The following is an 18,777-nucleotide window of genomic DNA, read 5'->3' as shown; positions in this document are numbered from 1 at the left end:
GTAATATAGGCAGATTGCAACAATATAGCGATTGCACTATTTAATTTGAATGATACATCTGATACTGCAATACTACACACCCGGGGGGCCACTTACATTGACGTGTGGATAACATGCGCGACCAAAAAACAAGTAAAAAGGATGTCTTTCTCACGATAGGGCACGTCACATACGTAACGCGATAAGGGCGTCAAAAACACAAAAATAATGAAAAAAGGTATCTATTTCGCTAGGAAAATTACGTGTTTAGGGTCAAATTTACGGGGATGATAAAACAAAATTAAAATGTTTTATAAAGGATGTCCTTTTTGCCCCACACTACGTGTTTAGAGTCCGATTTGCACGAGGTGTGGAAGGTGGGGTCGTACGAAATCAAATGATGTGTAAAGGTAAAACCAATGACCGAAGGACCCGTGACATAACAATAAAATATTCCTGTACTTGTTTAGGGGTTCATTTTGGGGAATACTTGGCAAGAGTATCATTTTGTTCCCAATACTTGTTAAGGGTAGGGTTTCACACGCCAATACTTGTTAAGAGGTGCATTTACAAAATATGGAAAATATGTGTTTAGGGTGCTTTTCGAGACCCCCTGGTCGCGCATGGTATCCATTCGTAAATGGAAGTGGCCCCCTCGGGACTACACACTGTAAACTGTGCAAAGCACCCACCCTCAATACCCTCTTGTTGGGGGGTTTTCACCCGGGGGGGGGGGGGGGGGCACTCGACCAAAAAAGTGGTTGGGGTGTGCCACGGGCGAGACAAAAAACGGGGGCCTTGGAGCGGGCTTATTGTAAAAAGGAGGGTCCTCGGAACAGGCTTCGGAATGACAAATGTTTGTGAAAACGTGGGACCTTGGAACGGATCGCCAGCCTGTGAGTGCATATGCATCCCTTTGAAACGGTCATGTGTGCATGCTGCAGCTAGCGCCGCCTCCGCCAGGGGAGCTCTGCGGCCGCTTTTCACCAAAATTGCGGCTCATTCAATGCGATCGAAGCGGCGTAACGAAAAATATGCGAAGCTTTGGAGCGGATTTCTCTCTTCTTTTTTCTCGATAAGAAGAAAATGCTATGCCTTGGAGCGGCTTTCTTTGATCTTTTTCTCAACAAGGCAAAAATGCTATGCCTTGGAATGGAAATTTGAGTGTGAAAATGGGGGTCTCCTCCGCGGCACATACCCACTATGCATTATATACTGAGTGCCCCCCCCCCTCGGGTTTTCACAAAGATTTAAGAATGACTTAGAGTCACACTTAAATGTCTAGTTGCATGTGGTATAAAAGGCATGACAGCATAGGTCAGATCATGCCAAGAGGACGTGCACTACTATGTTTTGATCAATAAAATTGCATGTTTCATATCAAGTACGTATCGGCATTTAAGTGCAACCTAAATATTTGTGAAACACGCCTGATCTTTTAATCTACTACAATACTCAATAGGGTTTCATGTACGCCAATACAAGGGGTGCATTTTCAGAATATGGAAAATACTCGTTTAAAGGTGCTTTTCGAGACCCTATGGTCGTGCATGGTATCCACTCATCAATGGAAGTGCCCCCCCCCCCCCCTCTTCCGCCACTGATAGTCTCACTGAATGAGAAATATCACTACAGTTTGCAAAAACGATATCGATAATGCTGCATCCTCTGTCAAGGTACAGCTGATGGAGCACGAGCTACTGTACATTGTAAGATGATGTGGAACCAGAATGGGTTTGACCTATGACCTTTGCTGTCTGGTGATGACTCATGCACAGTTCCCATTAATCCTAGGAGACTGGTTAAATGAACCCTCAATGTCATCGTAAAAACACACCCTTGGAATGACTACAGTTGTTAGCACACCAAAATTTATAAATGTTTTAAGAGCTGGTTCATCGCACTTTATCTATTACGAATCTCATGACACAAAGATAACATTATGGTTGACAATAAACATTTGATATGAAGTAAAAATGCAGTATGTATTATGTAAGCATCAATGAAGGTTAAGATAGTATTTGTCTCCAGGTAGCTAGCTTGGAAAGTGCATCCTATAACTGGTTAAATATAAGTACGATCAGAGTAAAATTAATAAACGAATCTAGGCCTAAAACTCAAGCTTTCTCAATGAAGCAAAATTTAAATCACAACTCTTAAAATCCAACAAATAAGAAATACTTTTAGCTATTCTTGTGAACAGTACCTTCTGGAAAATGTAGAGCTACATGTATTTAGATCCATATGCATACATGACTACATGTACACTGTACTTCTAAAATGATTTTAAGATTGGTACATCAAATTGATTTTTTTCTATTCTGCTTTTAAATAGTCCTAATTTCACAACTTGACTCCATCCAATTTCAACTCTTGTAGCCCCTCACATATTGAAAAAAAAGTTTTTTTTTAAAAAGATTGATAATGTTTCAAATATTGATTTCAAATATAAAACTTTTACAAACTATAATACTGGCTTCTAATTGATAGTAAATATGAGACTTAGAGATAGACCTGTACTTGTAAACCATCTATACATGTATGTAAGGGCCAAATATGATATCATTTCCAAATTTAGAATAAAAAAACAGATTATTCATAAAAAAAATCTCAACAAATTTCATTTACTGACCTGGGTCCTGTAACACAAAGGTTAGCAATTGATCGTATGCTTGATTTTTACAACTGATTGTACTTTGTAGTTAATGCAATCAAACATAGAAAAATGTTCTACGATCAATGCTAAGTTCTGAGATACGGGGCCCTGGTTGACTTGATCACAAAATTGTGTTAGGGTCTGAAAACTGGGTGTCAACAAAATGTCTGTTGGTTTTATTTTTTACCAGTACCAGTAATGCTGACTCAGACAATATCTGTTATTCTTAAAAACAACAGTAAGTGACAATACTAAACCCACATCATTGGATTTATTTTTATACTGAGTTAAAACTCATCAATTAGCACTAGGTTCACATGAAAACAAATTGATGACAATACCAGGGGTATCGTTTTGAACTCTACCAACCTCTAAATATGAGAAAATAAAACTTTTATAATAGATGCTGAAAAGGGTGGTAAAAAGAAAACACATCTACTTTGTTTTATGCCAGTCAGTCAAAATCTCAACAACTCAAAATATTGTTTTTTCTGTTTTTTTAATGCCATCATGTGGATGAAATATTCAAAATCTGAATTTTTCTTGAGAATGATCATGTACTTTGCCTATTACAAACTATATTGTCATATTGGATTGGATGTTATTCAGAGGGCATCTGTTTGAAATAAAAAAATAAAAATAGTTTATACTAGTCTTTTATTACCCTGGAAACTTAAAAAAAGTTTTTAATGTTGAAATCAGAAAATATGGCCCAATTATTCAAATCATTATCAAACCTGTAATGTTTCAGTATTTATTAAGGCAACTAGATCATGCAACTTAATATCATTAAAGTAATTCCCAAATGTTCAATGAAAAGTTTGTTGTATATAAAAAAGAATCAAATTTTGTATTCTTTACCAATACAAGACAATTATTCAAATCATCAAACCTGCAATTTTTCATTAAGAAAAATCAAGGCAACTAGATCATGCAACTTAATATCACTCAAGTAATTCCCAAATGTTCAATGAAAAGTTTGTTGTATATAAAAAAAGAATAATTTTTTTTATTCTTTATCAATACAAGACAATGACTCTTGCTAAGTTGAGAATGGAGTTTTCATAACTTTTAGCAGCAACAAAACGGTTTCCTGTTCACAATTAAAATCAACTAGTTACCATAGTTACACAAGAGGTCAAGGCATGTTCCAGGTCAAATAATAAAGGTCAGACACTGCAAATGTTCCAGAAAAGGCAGAACAAACTTGTCCCAGACAAAGTAAATCTCTGCTAAAATATGCAACGTTTGCATGAAAAACAAGCGCAGATTGGAACACATAAACCCACACCTGTATTTCATAAGTTCTTAGTTTTTTTTTTTATTCTTTCCCTTCTTTGAGTAATCATTAGTTTTGACTTTTCAGTATTGTTTTTATATTTATGTATGCATTTCATATATTCAAAGGTCTGACAACAGCTCAAGCATCTGCTTATTTTGTCATACCACTGCATGTCTGCAAAAATTAACCTTGTTATAATCAGTTATGTTAATGTTATGTTAATCATCATAATTATACATTATTATTATGTAAAATTCAATGTAATCAATTTTGTGATGGTTACACTATGTAAATTATCATGACATGCAGAAACAAATAAATAAACAAATAATTTTATGAATACTTGCAAGCCTTGGATCATTCATATAGCCTACATGTTTGCTACATGGAGCCTCAATGTAAGTTTGCAAAGTCCACAAATAATTTGAAGAGAATGCACAATGGGGATAACATTGTAAAGTTTGATATTGAAATGTACTTTTTATTAGACTAAGGTTGACTTCTAGATTGGCATTTTTTAATAAATAAAAATATTCTTCAGAGGAGGTTGCTTAGTAAAATATAAATGCAGTAGCTTTCTTAAGCACAAAAAAAGGACAGGAATTTTTCTAGTTAGAAATGACCCCCAGGCCAACATTACATGTACATGTGTATGTAAAAACATAGGATGTTGATTTTAGTAATAGTTGCCAGGAAATATGTGAGATCAATTGGAGATAAAGTGTATTTGGCAAGGTAAAAAAAAACCACCTCAAATCAGCTGGGAAGATTCTCTCAAAGGTCAAGCCAGCTATGCTCAGGTCAAATTTGATGTAAAAAAATAACTTGTTCTCCTTCATAAAAATTTCTTATCGTTTTCTAATGCATGCCTATACAATAAATAAATAAGTCTCACTTTTCCAACCATATTACAATGCAAATTTAATTAATGTAATTAATCCTATCACAATAAAACAAAAAATAAAGCTTAATTTACCATCAATTTCTTTGAAAAGTAGAAACCGTAGTGTCCAAGTACCATCAGATTTTAAATGACCATAAATAAAGTCAAGCTTGTAATTGTAGCCTACTTGCACATAGATAAGCCTATAGGCTAAAAGAAATGTCTGAAACTGTACACTAAGAATTTGATCTGTCTAAATACTGCAATCACTTTTTTTTACATTGGATTTAAATAAATCATTCATTTCAGTATAGGCCTACTTGTTTGATTCTGTTTGATTCTGTTTGATGATATGATCTTGGCATTATTGTCTTTGGTACAAGATAAAACTTGTTGCACTGTTTTCAAGTGCACATTACCAAAACACATAATTACAAAGAAAAGCAAAAACAAGATCACCCTACATGTACAAGCAAATTAGGATGTATACCCAGGACAAAGATTTGCCTTGATTTAGGGCTCATATAATATATTATGTCAATTTATGCATAACTTTTTAAGAGGAATATTGCTTCTTTGTTTTCTCACCAACAGTAATTATTTGCTGATCACATAAAGCCTAGACCAATTGGGAAACGAAACATAAGAATGACATTTTACATGGTGCAGTTTACAGCATTTCCAGAATACAAATTACCCAGAATCAATCGTATATCACACTATAAATCCCTTCAATATAACTTCTATCAAATTTTAGGCAAGGCCAACAGGAAAATGTTTACTGTTATGGAGCAATTCTGAACTCAAATGCATATTAGTAGCAGTTATTTGGTGAAAAACATCAATCATTATCCAGCCAACCAACTGCACAGAAAGTTCTAGAGAATGGTGACAAATACAACTATGGTGCTTTCAGACCGACTTAAAACTGAGAATGTCTGGTATTCCCTGATCAGGAAATCTATCCCTGGGGCCCATTTCATAAAAACTTACAATTATTGTTACTTTGCAATTATGGAAAATGGTATAAAATCCAATAATAATTAAAAATTAATGAATGTATCAAGGGTAGATACTTCAAATTTTAAATTCCAAAAACTGTTCTTCGAGCGGGCTATGCTAAACATGATTTACACTGGCTTTATTTTGGGCTGTCTAGGCGCTCAATCCATTCGAGGAATTTCTCCCTATCTGGTAGGCCTACACATTTATTTCACAAGGTTGGAGAGTGGCAAATGTAGAAAAACACCTTGCCAAAGACTCAAGTGCTGCAGTGGGATTTGAACCCTGGACCTCATAGTACATAGTCTAGAGACGTATCCACACATTCATAACACCTCAAATGCTAACCATTATGGGCATAAGAGCTTAAAGGGGAAGTTCACCCTGAAGGAAAATTTGTTGTAAGTAGCAGAAAAAATAATAATAAACAATACTGGTGTAGGATTGAGGAAATCCATTAAAGTCGAAAGGAAGTTACTAAAATTTTAAAGTTTTAATTTGTGACGTCATGAATGAGCAGCTCCCCATATGTTATGGAATTTATATAGCGCAGTTACTATTTGCATATACTCAACTGCAGTTTGATACTTGGTATCATATTATTATCCCGGCTGTAGCTGAGCCGCCATATTAATAGGCGCTATTAAGCATTCAAGGAATAAATCCTACCGGGTACCCATTCAACTTACCTGGGTCCAGTGAAGCACAATGTGGATAAATTTTTCTCGCCAAAGAAAATAACGCCATGGCTGGGATTTGAACCCATGACAAGTCCCGAGACTAATTCCTGGGCCACAATGCTCCACAAATATATAAAATGCATAAATTTCATTTTTTAATGGTTTGTGATGATCTATTACTGTTTTCTTTATAGGAACAGGTGGGAAATGATTTGCCTACTGATATATTGAAGGTACATAAAAACCATTTACAAATTTCTGACAAAAATGACAATTCAATAATTGTTTTTCCCTAGTCCATACAATATGTACATGTAGGAAAGCTGCTTGCATGTGACGTCACAATTCAAATAATTGAAATTCTGATAACTTTTTTTATTTCTTGGTGGATTTTTTTCTCAACCTTCAACAATATTTTTTTTCCTGCTATTATGACAATAAACATTTTGTCAGGGTGAACTTCCTCTTTAATAGTAAAAAAGGGCCTGGTTTGGATAGGTATGAATGTGAAAATTAATTATCAGATATTTGGAGGTCTGACGGTCTGACCAACTTCTTGTAAATTAATTTACTTGTTGTTTGGTGATCGAGTCAGTCTGAAAGCACATCTAAAGAGTGAAACTGCCATTTTGCTTTCTCCAAATACCACTTTCTAAACTCCACAGGAACGGTCAAGGTCACAAAAGGTCAAAGCCAACTTCCATATGCCCTCCAGGATAGCAGCTAGAAGCTACATGTATCTATGGCTATGTTCACGTGAAAATGTGGTAATTTAAAGCTCAAATGTCAATCCACAAACACTAAAGTAGTTCACACAAAACTACAGCAGTTTGGTAAAGTTTCTTCAAGCATGGAGATATCAATACATGGACACGTTACATAGAAGTTTCTATTATGGTAACTTTGCAATCCAATGGTAACTATGATGGAAATGCTGATCAACAGCCAATCAAAATCAAGGATTTAAAGCAAGTTACCATTGGAAGGCAAAGTTACCGTAATAGTACTTTTATGCAACAGGGCCCAGATCTGCATGTTTCAAGCCACTAGCGGCAGTCCTGACTGTTAAAAACTCACAATTTCAAGTTTAGATTTTATTGGAATGGAAATTGTAAATTCTGTGAGATTAAGTTTAAAGGACAAGTCCACGCCAAAAAAACTTGATTTGAATAAAAACAGAAAAATTCAACAAGCATAACACTGAAAAAAATTATCTAAATCGGATGTAAAATAAGAAAGTTATGACATTTTAAAGTTTTGCTTCATTTCACAAAACAGTTATATGCACATCTCGGTCAGTATGCAAATGAGGGATCTGATGACATCACTCACTGACTATTTTTTTTAATTTTTTGTATGAAATATTTTGATTTTCTCATCATTGTCATGTGAAATTAAGTTTCATTCCTCCCTGAACATGTGGAATTCCATTATTTTAACATTTTGTGGTTCAGGCAAGGAGGTCCTAATTGTCAAATTCGTAAAAATTGAAATATTGTATAATTTAAACAACAAAAAACAAAAGAAAATAGTGAGTGAGTGACATCATCGACTCTCTCATTTGGATGTAACTTGCTCGTTCAAATAACTATTTTGTTAAAAATAAGCAAAACTTTGAAATATTATAACTTTCTTATTTTCCATCCGATTTTGATAAGATTTTCAGCATTGTGCTTCTCTGATTTTTTTCTCTTGATTCAAATCAACATTTTTCTGAGGTGGACTTGACTTTTAAAATAACATACTGTCCTGTGAATTTCAATAAATGTTAAATTCAGATTTTTGTGTGAACATGACTTCCCTTATCACCTGAAACTTACCTGCATTGAATGAAACTAAATTAACTGCCATGTGAACATCCCCTGATTCTGTCAAGTCCAATTGTCCATGTATTATTAACCTGAGTGTTTTACATTATGTGTGTACTTCTACAGGGTATATTTCCAGCATGGATCCTACTATTTCCAGGGTATTTGGAAACATTTACTGACCAAATCTACTGGTTAGTGAACTTGCTATCACACCTTCTGAATTATGTGACTTTGAAACAATGCCAATACGGTATACATTCAAAGCGATGGAATTGCGGTTCAAGTCATCAGTAGGTCTTATTCTTTTTCAGACTGATTTACATCTACATTCATATTATGGTGTAGAGGTATCTTGATAATTTATATGGTAAATGGCCTAGAAGGGGTTTTCTTCTGGGGAGCGTTTCATGAAAGGACTTGTCGGACGTTTTATCCGACAAGTCCCATTTTATCCGACAGTTACCATAGTAACAGTGCCTCACAGCCAATCAGAGTCAGAGAAAGATGTCAGATCTGACAACTTGTCGGACAAAAATGTTGATGAAACACTCCCCTGGTATGGTCTTTAGCAATACTTTAAGCTAGAACTACTGCACAGACCAAATAATGTTAGCAATCAGAAATTATCTTATTTTGTACCAACCTAGCATATTCACCATCTTGGTGTTCAAGTTACAGCAATTGGGGTATACCAAGTGGAAGTTCTGGTGATATAAAATGGGCAAAATTTCCCCCAAAAAATCAAATTTATTATGTATCTATAGCGGGATGGAAAATACAGATTTGTTTGTTTGGGTAAAGAAGTTCGTTCGCCTTCTTCCATTGTTTACATTCCTTAAAGGTGTTGATTTCGTTTGCTAGTTTTTCTGGGCCAGGCTAGCGATCGATTGGAATGTGGAAGTGAAAGAGGGCAAACTGACTGGGTTGCTAGGCGTTCAGGACTAATAGAAGTCCATTGGAACTTCAGTTATTTACTACTTTGCTTCTTATTCATGTTCTTCGGCTCGCTTGCATTCTTCAGTGATTAAAGAGAGAGAGAGAGAGCGAGAGTGTGAACAGGTGTGGAAGCAACGGGTGAATTCCTTGGTGGAAGTGAGCTGTGAGTAGGAGTGGCTGAAGTGACAAGAGTCGCAAAAGAGGATTAATTGACTGAGAGAGCAGTTGGGGGAGTGGTTAAGAGAGTTACGTAAGTTGGAAGAATAATGGAAAGCCGAAGAACTTGAATTTGGAATCGGGGTACACAATAATTAAGTTCCGTTTTATATACTTACATTATAGGCGGATTAATTTCGCGCATTACACCAAAAGTGATAGGGTCGATTTGGGGAAAGGCTTTTCTCGCCACGCGGTGTTTGACCCAGAAAGGGATAAAAAGGGAGTGATTAGTTGCCAAGGGGCAGTTTTTTCGTTCCCGATTTGTTTTGCCGCCGTAGGCCATGTCGGTTTAATTTTTGTCTGTCGTCGGTCGTCCAGCCCAGAGATGCGACATTTATTATTATCCAGCATGTAATTTGACTTTGATTTAGAATAAAACCTGATACACAACTCAACTTCATCGAACTTGTCATTCTTTGACTCCCGTCCTTTTTTTGTACGTGGGCAGCGCAAGACGGTGGGCGGCCACCGGCCGTCTTGCAAAGCTGTGCCGCTACAAAATTGGTAGTACGGATGGGGTCAACCGTCATCTTCAGCATGTTCGGGGAACGTTTTAGTCCTTCAGTCTGGTTTTACGCATAAACACAATGTTTATCGGACATTGAGATAAATTCAACAAGGAGAGCTTCACTTCATGTCACCGGTTCCGGCTTATTTTTTGTTCGAGGATGTGAATTGATATTATTTTAACTTTAACGTTGGAGAGAGAAATTCAGCTGCAGGGGTTGGATTGAGCCCCCACATCGCCCGGGTTTTCGACGTTGGGACCTTACATGTGCCGTTGAGCTCAGGAGAAAGAACCCTTCGTCCTGGGACTCACGCGTGGCTGCATTGTAGCGAGGAGTCGAGGGACCTGTGAAAACCACTGCAAATAGACCTGACGGGGTAGCATAGCTGGTTTCCACTAAAACCCTCCGGATTAGTTGGTACCGACGAAGTCTGGTGATTTCACATTACACTGCGGTGAGAGGAGTCGTTTTACTGCGCGAGAATCGTCTTGGAAGGGGCTGTAAAGGAACTCAGCAGGGCGATTGCTTTTCCTTTGGTCGTCTCATGAGGATGGATTGAGGTTAGGTACTGGAGGCCGCAGGCGCTAGTCCGGCTCGGGGAGTTGGACGCTATCGAGGAGCTCCGAGACATCGTTCTTCCAACCAACGCTTCGACACGGCCCTTCATCTTCGTCATCGACGTGGTGTGGTAGACCCTGTCTTCGATATCTTCGACGGTGGAAGCTGGCACTGTCGTTTGGAAGCCGATAGCCTTGGCGAGTGAAGCAGCAGGAGTCGCTGGTATGTAATGAAGCCCTTGTTAAGATTTTTCCAGAACAGTCATTCACATTTAATGTAGACTCTCATATTACAAACTATAAGATATGCTTGATCTGTATCTGAAAAGATATTATGAACTCGTTATCTTCTCAACATGACGATGTGTTAAGATATGTGTGTAGCTATGCAGTTTGTTATTATGTCTGTTTTGCATTAGTGTGCATTGGGATCTGAAGGAGATAGCACAAATAAATTCTGCAAGTACACCACTAGATAGAATAATAATAGTAAAAATCTAAATTCTGTTAGTGTTCTTTGGCAACACATGAAAATACATCTTCAGAAAATCTATATAGAATTTGCAGTCTTTTGTGCTTACCTTTATGTCAGACCCCCAATGTTTGTGATCTGGACTTACACATTTCACAATTTTAACTAAATGCCTTTTTTCCTAGGTTCTGCGTCTGGTTCGATTGGTTACCTTTCTCTCCCAGAGTTAGATAGTAGACTATATAATAAGTGTGTTATAACTGAAGGTTTATCGTAGTTGAGGTTGCATCTCCTTTCAGTAGTATTCACATATACATAGTAAAATTATGGCTGAAAAGTTAGTTGAAGATTTAGTACAGTAACCGGTTTAACCGGAGCATTACAAAGGTGTAGGTTTACCCCTAGTGGTAGAAGTACCAAACTTGAGAGATTTTCTGGACAAGGTGGCATTTCCCTTACCGAATGGTTAGAAGAAATAGATCTTTATTGTGAACAATATCAAATCTCTGAAACTCAAAGTGCGGCATAATCAGAGCAAATTTGGAAGGTGCAGCACGTAAAAAAGTTGTTTTTCGGGGAAATAAGATACTAAAAGTATTGAACTATTTCAAAAACATTTTGGAAAGAAACAAACTGCAATCTTTGCATCAAGCCTTTTATGAAATCCAATCGAAGTCTGGTGTTTCTGACCAAGAAAATTTGTTAGGTCCCACTTTTTCTAATTTGTTTCCTTCCTTTTCACCTGAACAATTCATTCAAATGCAGAAAATGGACCCAGAACTGAGATTTGTGTGGGAACGGTGGAGTGCGCACTGGAAACCGGGGGATGAATTTCCCGCACGTTTTTCAGAACCGGATAGTTTGAAACAATGGTTATATCAATGGTCTAATTTTACTGTTAAAGATGGAATATTAGGAAGGAAGGTTCTTGATCCTTTATTTGGTAATATATTTCAAATTTTACTCCCACAGTGTTTGCGTAAGAGTATTTTAGTTGGATGTCATGATGAACATGATGAATGGGGACATCAAGGTAGAAATAAAACTCAACAATTAGCTAGGTCAAGAGTTTATTGGCCTGGCATGGCTCGTGATATAAAATTTTATGTTAAAAGATGTATTAAATGTGCTAAGGCAAAGGAGATGCAGCCTCGGGTAGGAACCCCAATGAGACATCTAATGGCATTTAGTCCATTGGGAATTATTGCTATTGATTTTGTTAAGTTAGATCCTGGTAAGGGAGGATTTGAGGATGTACTTGTTATTACAGATGTATATACGAATTTAGCTCAGGCAATCCCTTGTAGAAATCAACACGCCTCAACAGTAGCTAAAGCTCTACAAGAGCACTGGTTCACAAAGTATGGAATTCCAAAAAGAATTCATAGTGATCAGGGACGTAATTTTGAGGGTCAGGTGATAAAAGAATTATGTAGGCTTTATGGTATACGTAAGACTCGTACAACACCATATCATCCTGAGGGTAATGCTCAGGCTGAAAGATTTAATGGGACTTTATTTGGCCTAATCAAATCGCTGGATCAGCGTGATAGACGTAGATGGCCTGAATTATTGCCTCATCTTGTCTACATGTATAATACCACCCCCCACGAAACTACGAGGGTCAGCCCTTTTGCTTTTATGTTTGGTAGGAAAGAGCGTATTCCTTTAGATCATTTGTTGGGTGTGTCTGTAGAATGGGAACAAGACTTTGTTAAAGAACAAGCCGAGTTGGTTGAGAGGGCTCAAAAGGTTGTCAGAGAAAGGACCGACAAGTTAGCAGCCCGGAATAAGGCCCGAGCTGATGCAAATATCTCTGCAAGTCCCCCTCCTCTGGGCATAGGATCTCTTGTTTACTTAAAGAAGTGTGCTTTTAGTAAAAGACACAAGTTGGAGAATGTTTATTTTGATGAATTATATGTTGTTGATTGGATAAATCCTACTGAGGATATTTATCGTATCCGACCTATTAATGGAGGTAATCCAAAGATAGTGAATCGTAGGCTAATAAGGAAAGTACCTTCTGAATCAGATGTGGTTGACCAAAATATGGAAGATTTTGGGTTATGAGAGAAGGAAAATCATTGCTAGCTACAAGGATTCTAGAAAAGATTTTGAGGATGAATATGTTTTAGTACCAGAAAGAGTAACTACAGAAACAGTAGGGGAGAGTACTGGTCTAACCAGAGTACGGATGGGGGCGTACAAGTGGGCGTACCAGAGGCGGAACAAGTGTCGTCCAGATGAGATCTTAAAGACAAAATAAAGGCATTCATTCTAATCCATACAACTTACCTAAGTCTGTATTGGAAAAATAAAGTAATAAGTAAAAAATTAAAAAATTTACCTTGGGTCTCTGGGCTGGACTCCGCCTTCAATTATTTATGACGATGACAGTTTTATTATTTGTGAAACGATTAGTAGGGAGTGGGGTAAGGAGCATGAATTTGGAAGTAGGTGGTAAATAACTAATATTGAGAAGTTTTGGAGAAGGGGACTCAACTTTGAAAGAATGGTACATAATACAAATACATAGGGATCTGTTCTGGGTTTGGGAGCACCCTTCCCTGCCGGATGCACCCCATAACAGAAAGGGGGAAGGAGCTATACCTACGTAGAATAGTAAGTTTTTGTCAGACACATTTTTGGATTTAATTAGTTTTTTATTATTGTGGGATAAATGATGTACATTAGTGATTATGGGTTATATGTATGATTGCTTGGTTCTATTGATTGACTGGCCCAGTTTGGTTTGCCGACATGGATCATTTAATATATTTTGTGATATTAATTAATCTGTAAATATGTAATTATATTTGTCCTTACAGGAAAACTACATATCAGACGGCAGGATGTGTCAAACGGAACTGGAGGAGGCATGGGATATCCACCTCTGATGGTAGTTTTGATATCATCCCAAAGTCTTGGTAAATGGTAGAAAACAAGTAATGTTTGGGTTATTTTTTTGTCCATGTAAAAGGACTTGTAAAATTTGAACAAATGAAAAAAGGGATTTTTTTTAAACAATTGTTATCTTTTTAATGTGGAGGTTTACCCTAGAGGTGCACTATGTCATCTGTTTGGAAGCAAAGGATGAATTGTACATAAAAAAAAAACACTAAAGTAATGATTCTGAAAGTATAACACATAAAATAATTGTAACTTTCAGAATAAGCGTCATTATTTGTAAGCATAGCAGAGCGAGGTCTAACATGTGCATGCATGCTGTCCAATATCAAAATATTTATTGTTTACTGTTTATGATGCATGTTCATGGTTGATATATAATGCCTGAAGTTGATTGTTCATGGTTTACAATTACAACCCATCCATTGATTAATGTTCGATTGATTAATAAACACTTTTACTAGGGCATTATACAAGTATGCTGATGCAAAATATTTTTTTAGTATCATTTTGGACATAAAACATGCACTTGTTAACTCGGGTTATTTATAGTTTTTTATATAAGATGACCAGATTTACTGCTGTTGGTTTTTCATTTTGTAAGGTGGATACAGATACGGATATGGATAATTTTACTTTTCACATGTATCATTGCTATTATTACTACTGTACATGTATGTTTATGTACCTGTAGTATTTTGACGTAACTAGTTGTGCATAAGAGGTATAATGAAGGTTTAATAGATGTTTAGAGGTTGAATTTGTAACTTAACCTTTTAATCCATTTTTTCAGGGGTCTGGAGTGTTTATCTTTGAAGGGGTGATGTCATCGATGAAGCAGCAGGAAGCTTGGGTCATCCACTTCCCAATGCCTATACGTTGACATTCCCCTGATAGCTCTCCAAATCCTATTTTTAATTGAAGAAGGTACAGGTACAATGTATATACATGCAATTTATTTGCCAAAAAGGGAAGATTTTGAAAGAACAATATTTGGCATAAATATAGAACGATGTTGAAATGTTTATATTGTTTATGACAAATTGTAAGTGTCATGGATGGACGACCGTCAGTATCAACAAATCTTTTTTTCCTTATTTTTTGCGATCTTATGGAACAGATCGATTCAGTAGGGGAGAGTTATAGCGGGATGGAAAATACAGATTTGTTTGTTTGGGTAAAGAAGTTCGTTCGCCTTCTTCCATTGTTTACATTCCTTAAAGGTGTTGATTTCGTTTGCTAGTTTTTCTGGGCCAGGCTAGCGATCGATTGGAATGTGGAAGTGAAAGAGGGCAAACTGACTGGGTTGCTAGGCGTTCAGGACTAATAGAAGTCCATTGGAACTTCAGTTATTTACTACTTTGCTTCTTATTCATGTTCTTCGGCTCGCTTGCATTCTTCAGTGATTAAAGAGAGAGAGAGAGCGAGAGTGTGAACAGGTGTGGAAGCAACGGGTGAATTCCTTGGTGGAAGTGAGCTGTGAGTAGGAGTGGCTGAAGTGACAAGAGTCGCAAAAGAGGATTAATTGACTGAGAGAGCAGTTGGGGGAGTGGTTAAGAGAGTTACGTAAGTTGGAAGAATAATGGAAAGCCGAAGAACTTGAATTTGGAATCGGGGTACACAATAATTAAGTTCCGTTTTATATACTTACATTATAGGCGGATTAATTTCGCGCATTACACCAAAAGTGATAGGGTCGATTTGGGGAAAGGTTTTTCTCGCCACGCGGTGTTTGACCCAGAAAGGGATAAAAAGGGAGTGATTAGTTGCCAAGGGGCAGTTTTTTCGTTCCCGATTTGTTTTGCCGCCGTAGGCCATGTCGGTTTAATTTTTGTCTGTCGTCGGTCGTCCAGCCCAGAGATGCGACATTTATTATTATCAAGCATGTAATTTGACTTTGATTTAGAATAAAACCTGATACACAACTCAACTTCATCGAACTTGTCATTCTTTGACTCCCGTCCTTTTTTTGTATGTGGGCAGCGCAAGACGGTGGGCGGCCACCGGCCGTCTTGCAAAGCTGTGCCGCTACATATCAACTGATCTTACCTGCTTTGTCTGTCAAATGGGCAATGAGAGATACATGTACTTGTACACCAGTAAAATAGAATCTGATTGGATGGGACTATAAGAAACATGATTCTAAATACCATGTAATCTGATTGGTTTAAACCATTACGCTTCTTGATTTTGTGTAAAATGAGCAAATCACAGGTCTCATAATCTTAACAAGGAATTTGATTGGCTAATACTCAAGAAATTAATCTGTGGTCCTCTGTAATATTTAACCTGATTAGTTTCTTACCTGCTTTCCTTGCTGAATGAGCGAATGTAAGCATGTCATCAAGATCTTGAAGGAAATCTCTGAGGGGTCTGTAACAAGGAATCTGATTGGCCAATTCACAGAGAAATACATGATGGTCCATATAACATGATTGGTATCTTACCTGCTTTCCTTGCTGAATGAGCGAATGTAAGCATGTCATCAAGATCTTGAAGGAAATCTCTGAGGGGTCTATAGGTAAGTTGGTCCGTAGCATCATGATTGAGATTGATCAGGTAGGTAGAATGAACCATTGGAACCTTAAAACATCCTGTCACGTTACGCTTGACAATCTTCACATACTCCTTGGTACGCTTGTAATATCCCTGTAATAAAAATGAGAGAATAATGTCATAAGAAAAAAGAACTATGAGCACCTTTGACAAAATAGGTGTATTATTTAAAGCATCGCAATTGGCCAATATGCGTCACATGACATAAAACTTTTTTAGTGCATTGCACGGCAGTGCAAAAAGGTGTGCAACGAAAATTGACATTGCACGCTCAAACAGAACAGTGCGGTACAAGTCCCGGAAGAAGTCCAACAAAAGAGTACTGTAACTTTTAAGAATTTGTTTCTGTGTTGCTATTTTATTAAACAAATAATGCACTTGCTCTGTCGTGTGTGAGAGTAAATGAAGAGAAAGCTTGGTTTCTTCAGATGGTGCACACTGGGTACTCGCCCCCAGCGCCTCGTGCAGTGCGGCACCTATCTAAAGAAACCTCTCTTGCTCTGCATTTCCACTAACGCACTCAGCTGCATGCATTACTTGTATAATAACATTCCAACATGTTACGCCTGGCCATCTTCTCATTTTCCATGGTAAAGTTAAAACCCCAGAATAAGAGAGAATGAATGAATAACGGGAAGCTTAAAACATCCCATTGTAGGCTATCTGATTTTAAAACTGAAAAAAAAACACACGTACCTACAAGTAGGGTAGATTTTTAAAAAGTAATTTCAGATAGGTTGGAAAGAAATTGATTAACAGAAATACATTAAAGCTGGTCTGAACAGGGCATTAAGAGCATCTGAACGGGTCAAAGGTCATGAGATAGAAGTCAGACTGGACTGAAATTGATATTCATCAATCTATATCTTGCAAGGCAATCACTCAATCACCCAGTCCTAATGGAGAAACCTGTACTAAGATCAGTTTTCATCCAACAGATGGCAATAACTTCCATTGCTACCATACATGTAGGGCCTATTTCAACCTGTCATGCTAACTACTGCACTGCAAAAACTCCAGTGTTGATTAACACCAGCCCGGAATCTATATCTGTCCACACCAGAGAAGTATTGAAATAACACCAGTTTGGAATAAAACCTATGCTGGTTTAATACTAATTGGTGTTGTATAACACATATGCTAGACGAAAACCGAACTGATGTTGTTTAACACTTCTCTGGTGTACTGGATAGATATAGATTCCGGGCTGGTGTTAAATCAACACCGGAGTTTTTGCAGTGTGACTCCAGTATCAGCCAATGCACAAATTTCTTGATCGTCATATCCTCCTTTGCTTCACAAGTGGCATATAATGATACTAACAATCATATTAAAATAATAATATTATAATAAGTCTCTTAGCACTCTAAAAAGGTGGAATGAGAAAGAACAACAAAAACAGAGTGAAAACTATCATAGTGAACCTATGTGTACAGGCATCATTACAATTAATAAACATACTGCTTGATAAAGTTATAAGATTAATGCTTCTAAATGTTCTAAAACTCTGTGAGGTTAAACACATTAGTCTAAAATGTTAGAATATGAAGAAAAGAAAGTAAATTGAAAAAAATATATATTACTAAATTTTTTGCCAGTTTGTGAAACATAGGCCTTACATGTATGTCTTTGTAATGAATAAATTGCATTCAAGTGCTCAAGATATTTGACAAACATTTTCAGTTTCAGATCAATACACTTGATCATACAAGTAGATTGTTAATAATGACATTATATCTGAGACAACAGGTGCATATATGTCTACAGGGAGAATGTGAAAGTATCTTTAGCTTTGATTTATATTTCATGGCACGTTAATATCAATCAGACGTGTTCTTACTCACAATCTGAACATTGCCTTTTTTCCTTCTTTTGATTTTTATTTAAAAGAAAGGATCATTCTAAATGCTTGTTTACATGTACATAGGGAAGAAAAAACATGGTACAAAGAGTATACTGATTCTCTACGCCAACATGAAAGGCCTTTTACAATACACTATCAAGCTACATGCAAACTTGTGCATGTACAGTATGTACCACAATAAAGAAAATTTATAAATAACAAAGTAACATGCAAATTATGCTTCAAAAATTAAAACGAAACTGGTTTGAATTAATTTCATTGTGTAAGCTACAGACTATGAATTGTGACTATGAAACCAAATAAAAACCACAAAACTGAAGACTAATGTTCAATTTTTCCTAGTGTAAGCTTTATCTTTTTTCAGCTACAGCCTACATGTACACTTTTTTTAGCAGTAGAAAAGAAGACTGATGATTACTTCCAATTTCCGAACTCCTGATGAGAAATCGTTAACAAAGGCACAC

At 36.7% G+C, this 18,777-nt stretch overlaps 1 protein-coding gene across 2 annotated transcripts in view; it reads right to left on the bottom strand.

Annotated features, from left to right (window-relative positions):
* The window catches only part of LOC121428467 (procollagen galactosyltransferase 2-like), a 34,436-nt gene that overhangs the window by 7,606 nt on the left and 8,053 nt on the right, over window positions 1–18,777 (bottom strand). The window contains exons 4-5 of one of the 2 annotated variants that reach the window (XM_041625095.1): window positions 16,398–16,542; window positions 16,199–16,255 (exon numbers count right to left, since the gene is read on the bottom strand). In XM_041625095.1, coding sequence (XP_041481029.1) covers window positions 16,199–16,255; window positions 16,398–16,542 — 202 coding nt within the window. Of the gene's footprint in view, window positions 1–16,198; window positions 16,256–16,340; window positions 16,543–18,777 lie in introns of both variants that reach the window. The other variant, XM_041625094.1, reaches the window with a different exon arrangement.

This window comes from Lytechinus variegatus, chromosome 15 (assembly GCF_018143015.1).
Source record: "Lytechinus variegatus isolate NC3 chromosome 15, Lvar_3.0, whole genome shotgun sequence".
Taxonomy (NCBI): Eukaryota; Metazoa; Echinodermata; class Echinoidea; order Temnopleuroida; family Toxopneustidae; genus Lytechinus; species Lytechinus variegatus.
The sequence above is the reverse complement of the archived record's forward strand: the minus strand, read 5'-3'. Positions and strand labels throughout refer to the sequence as shown.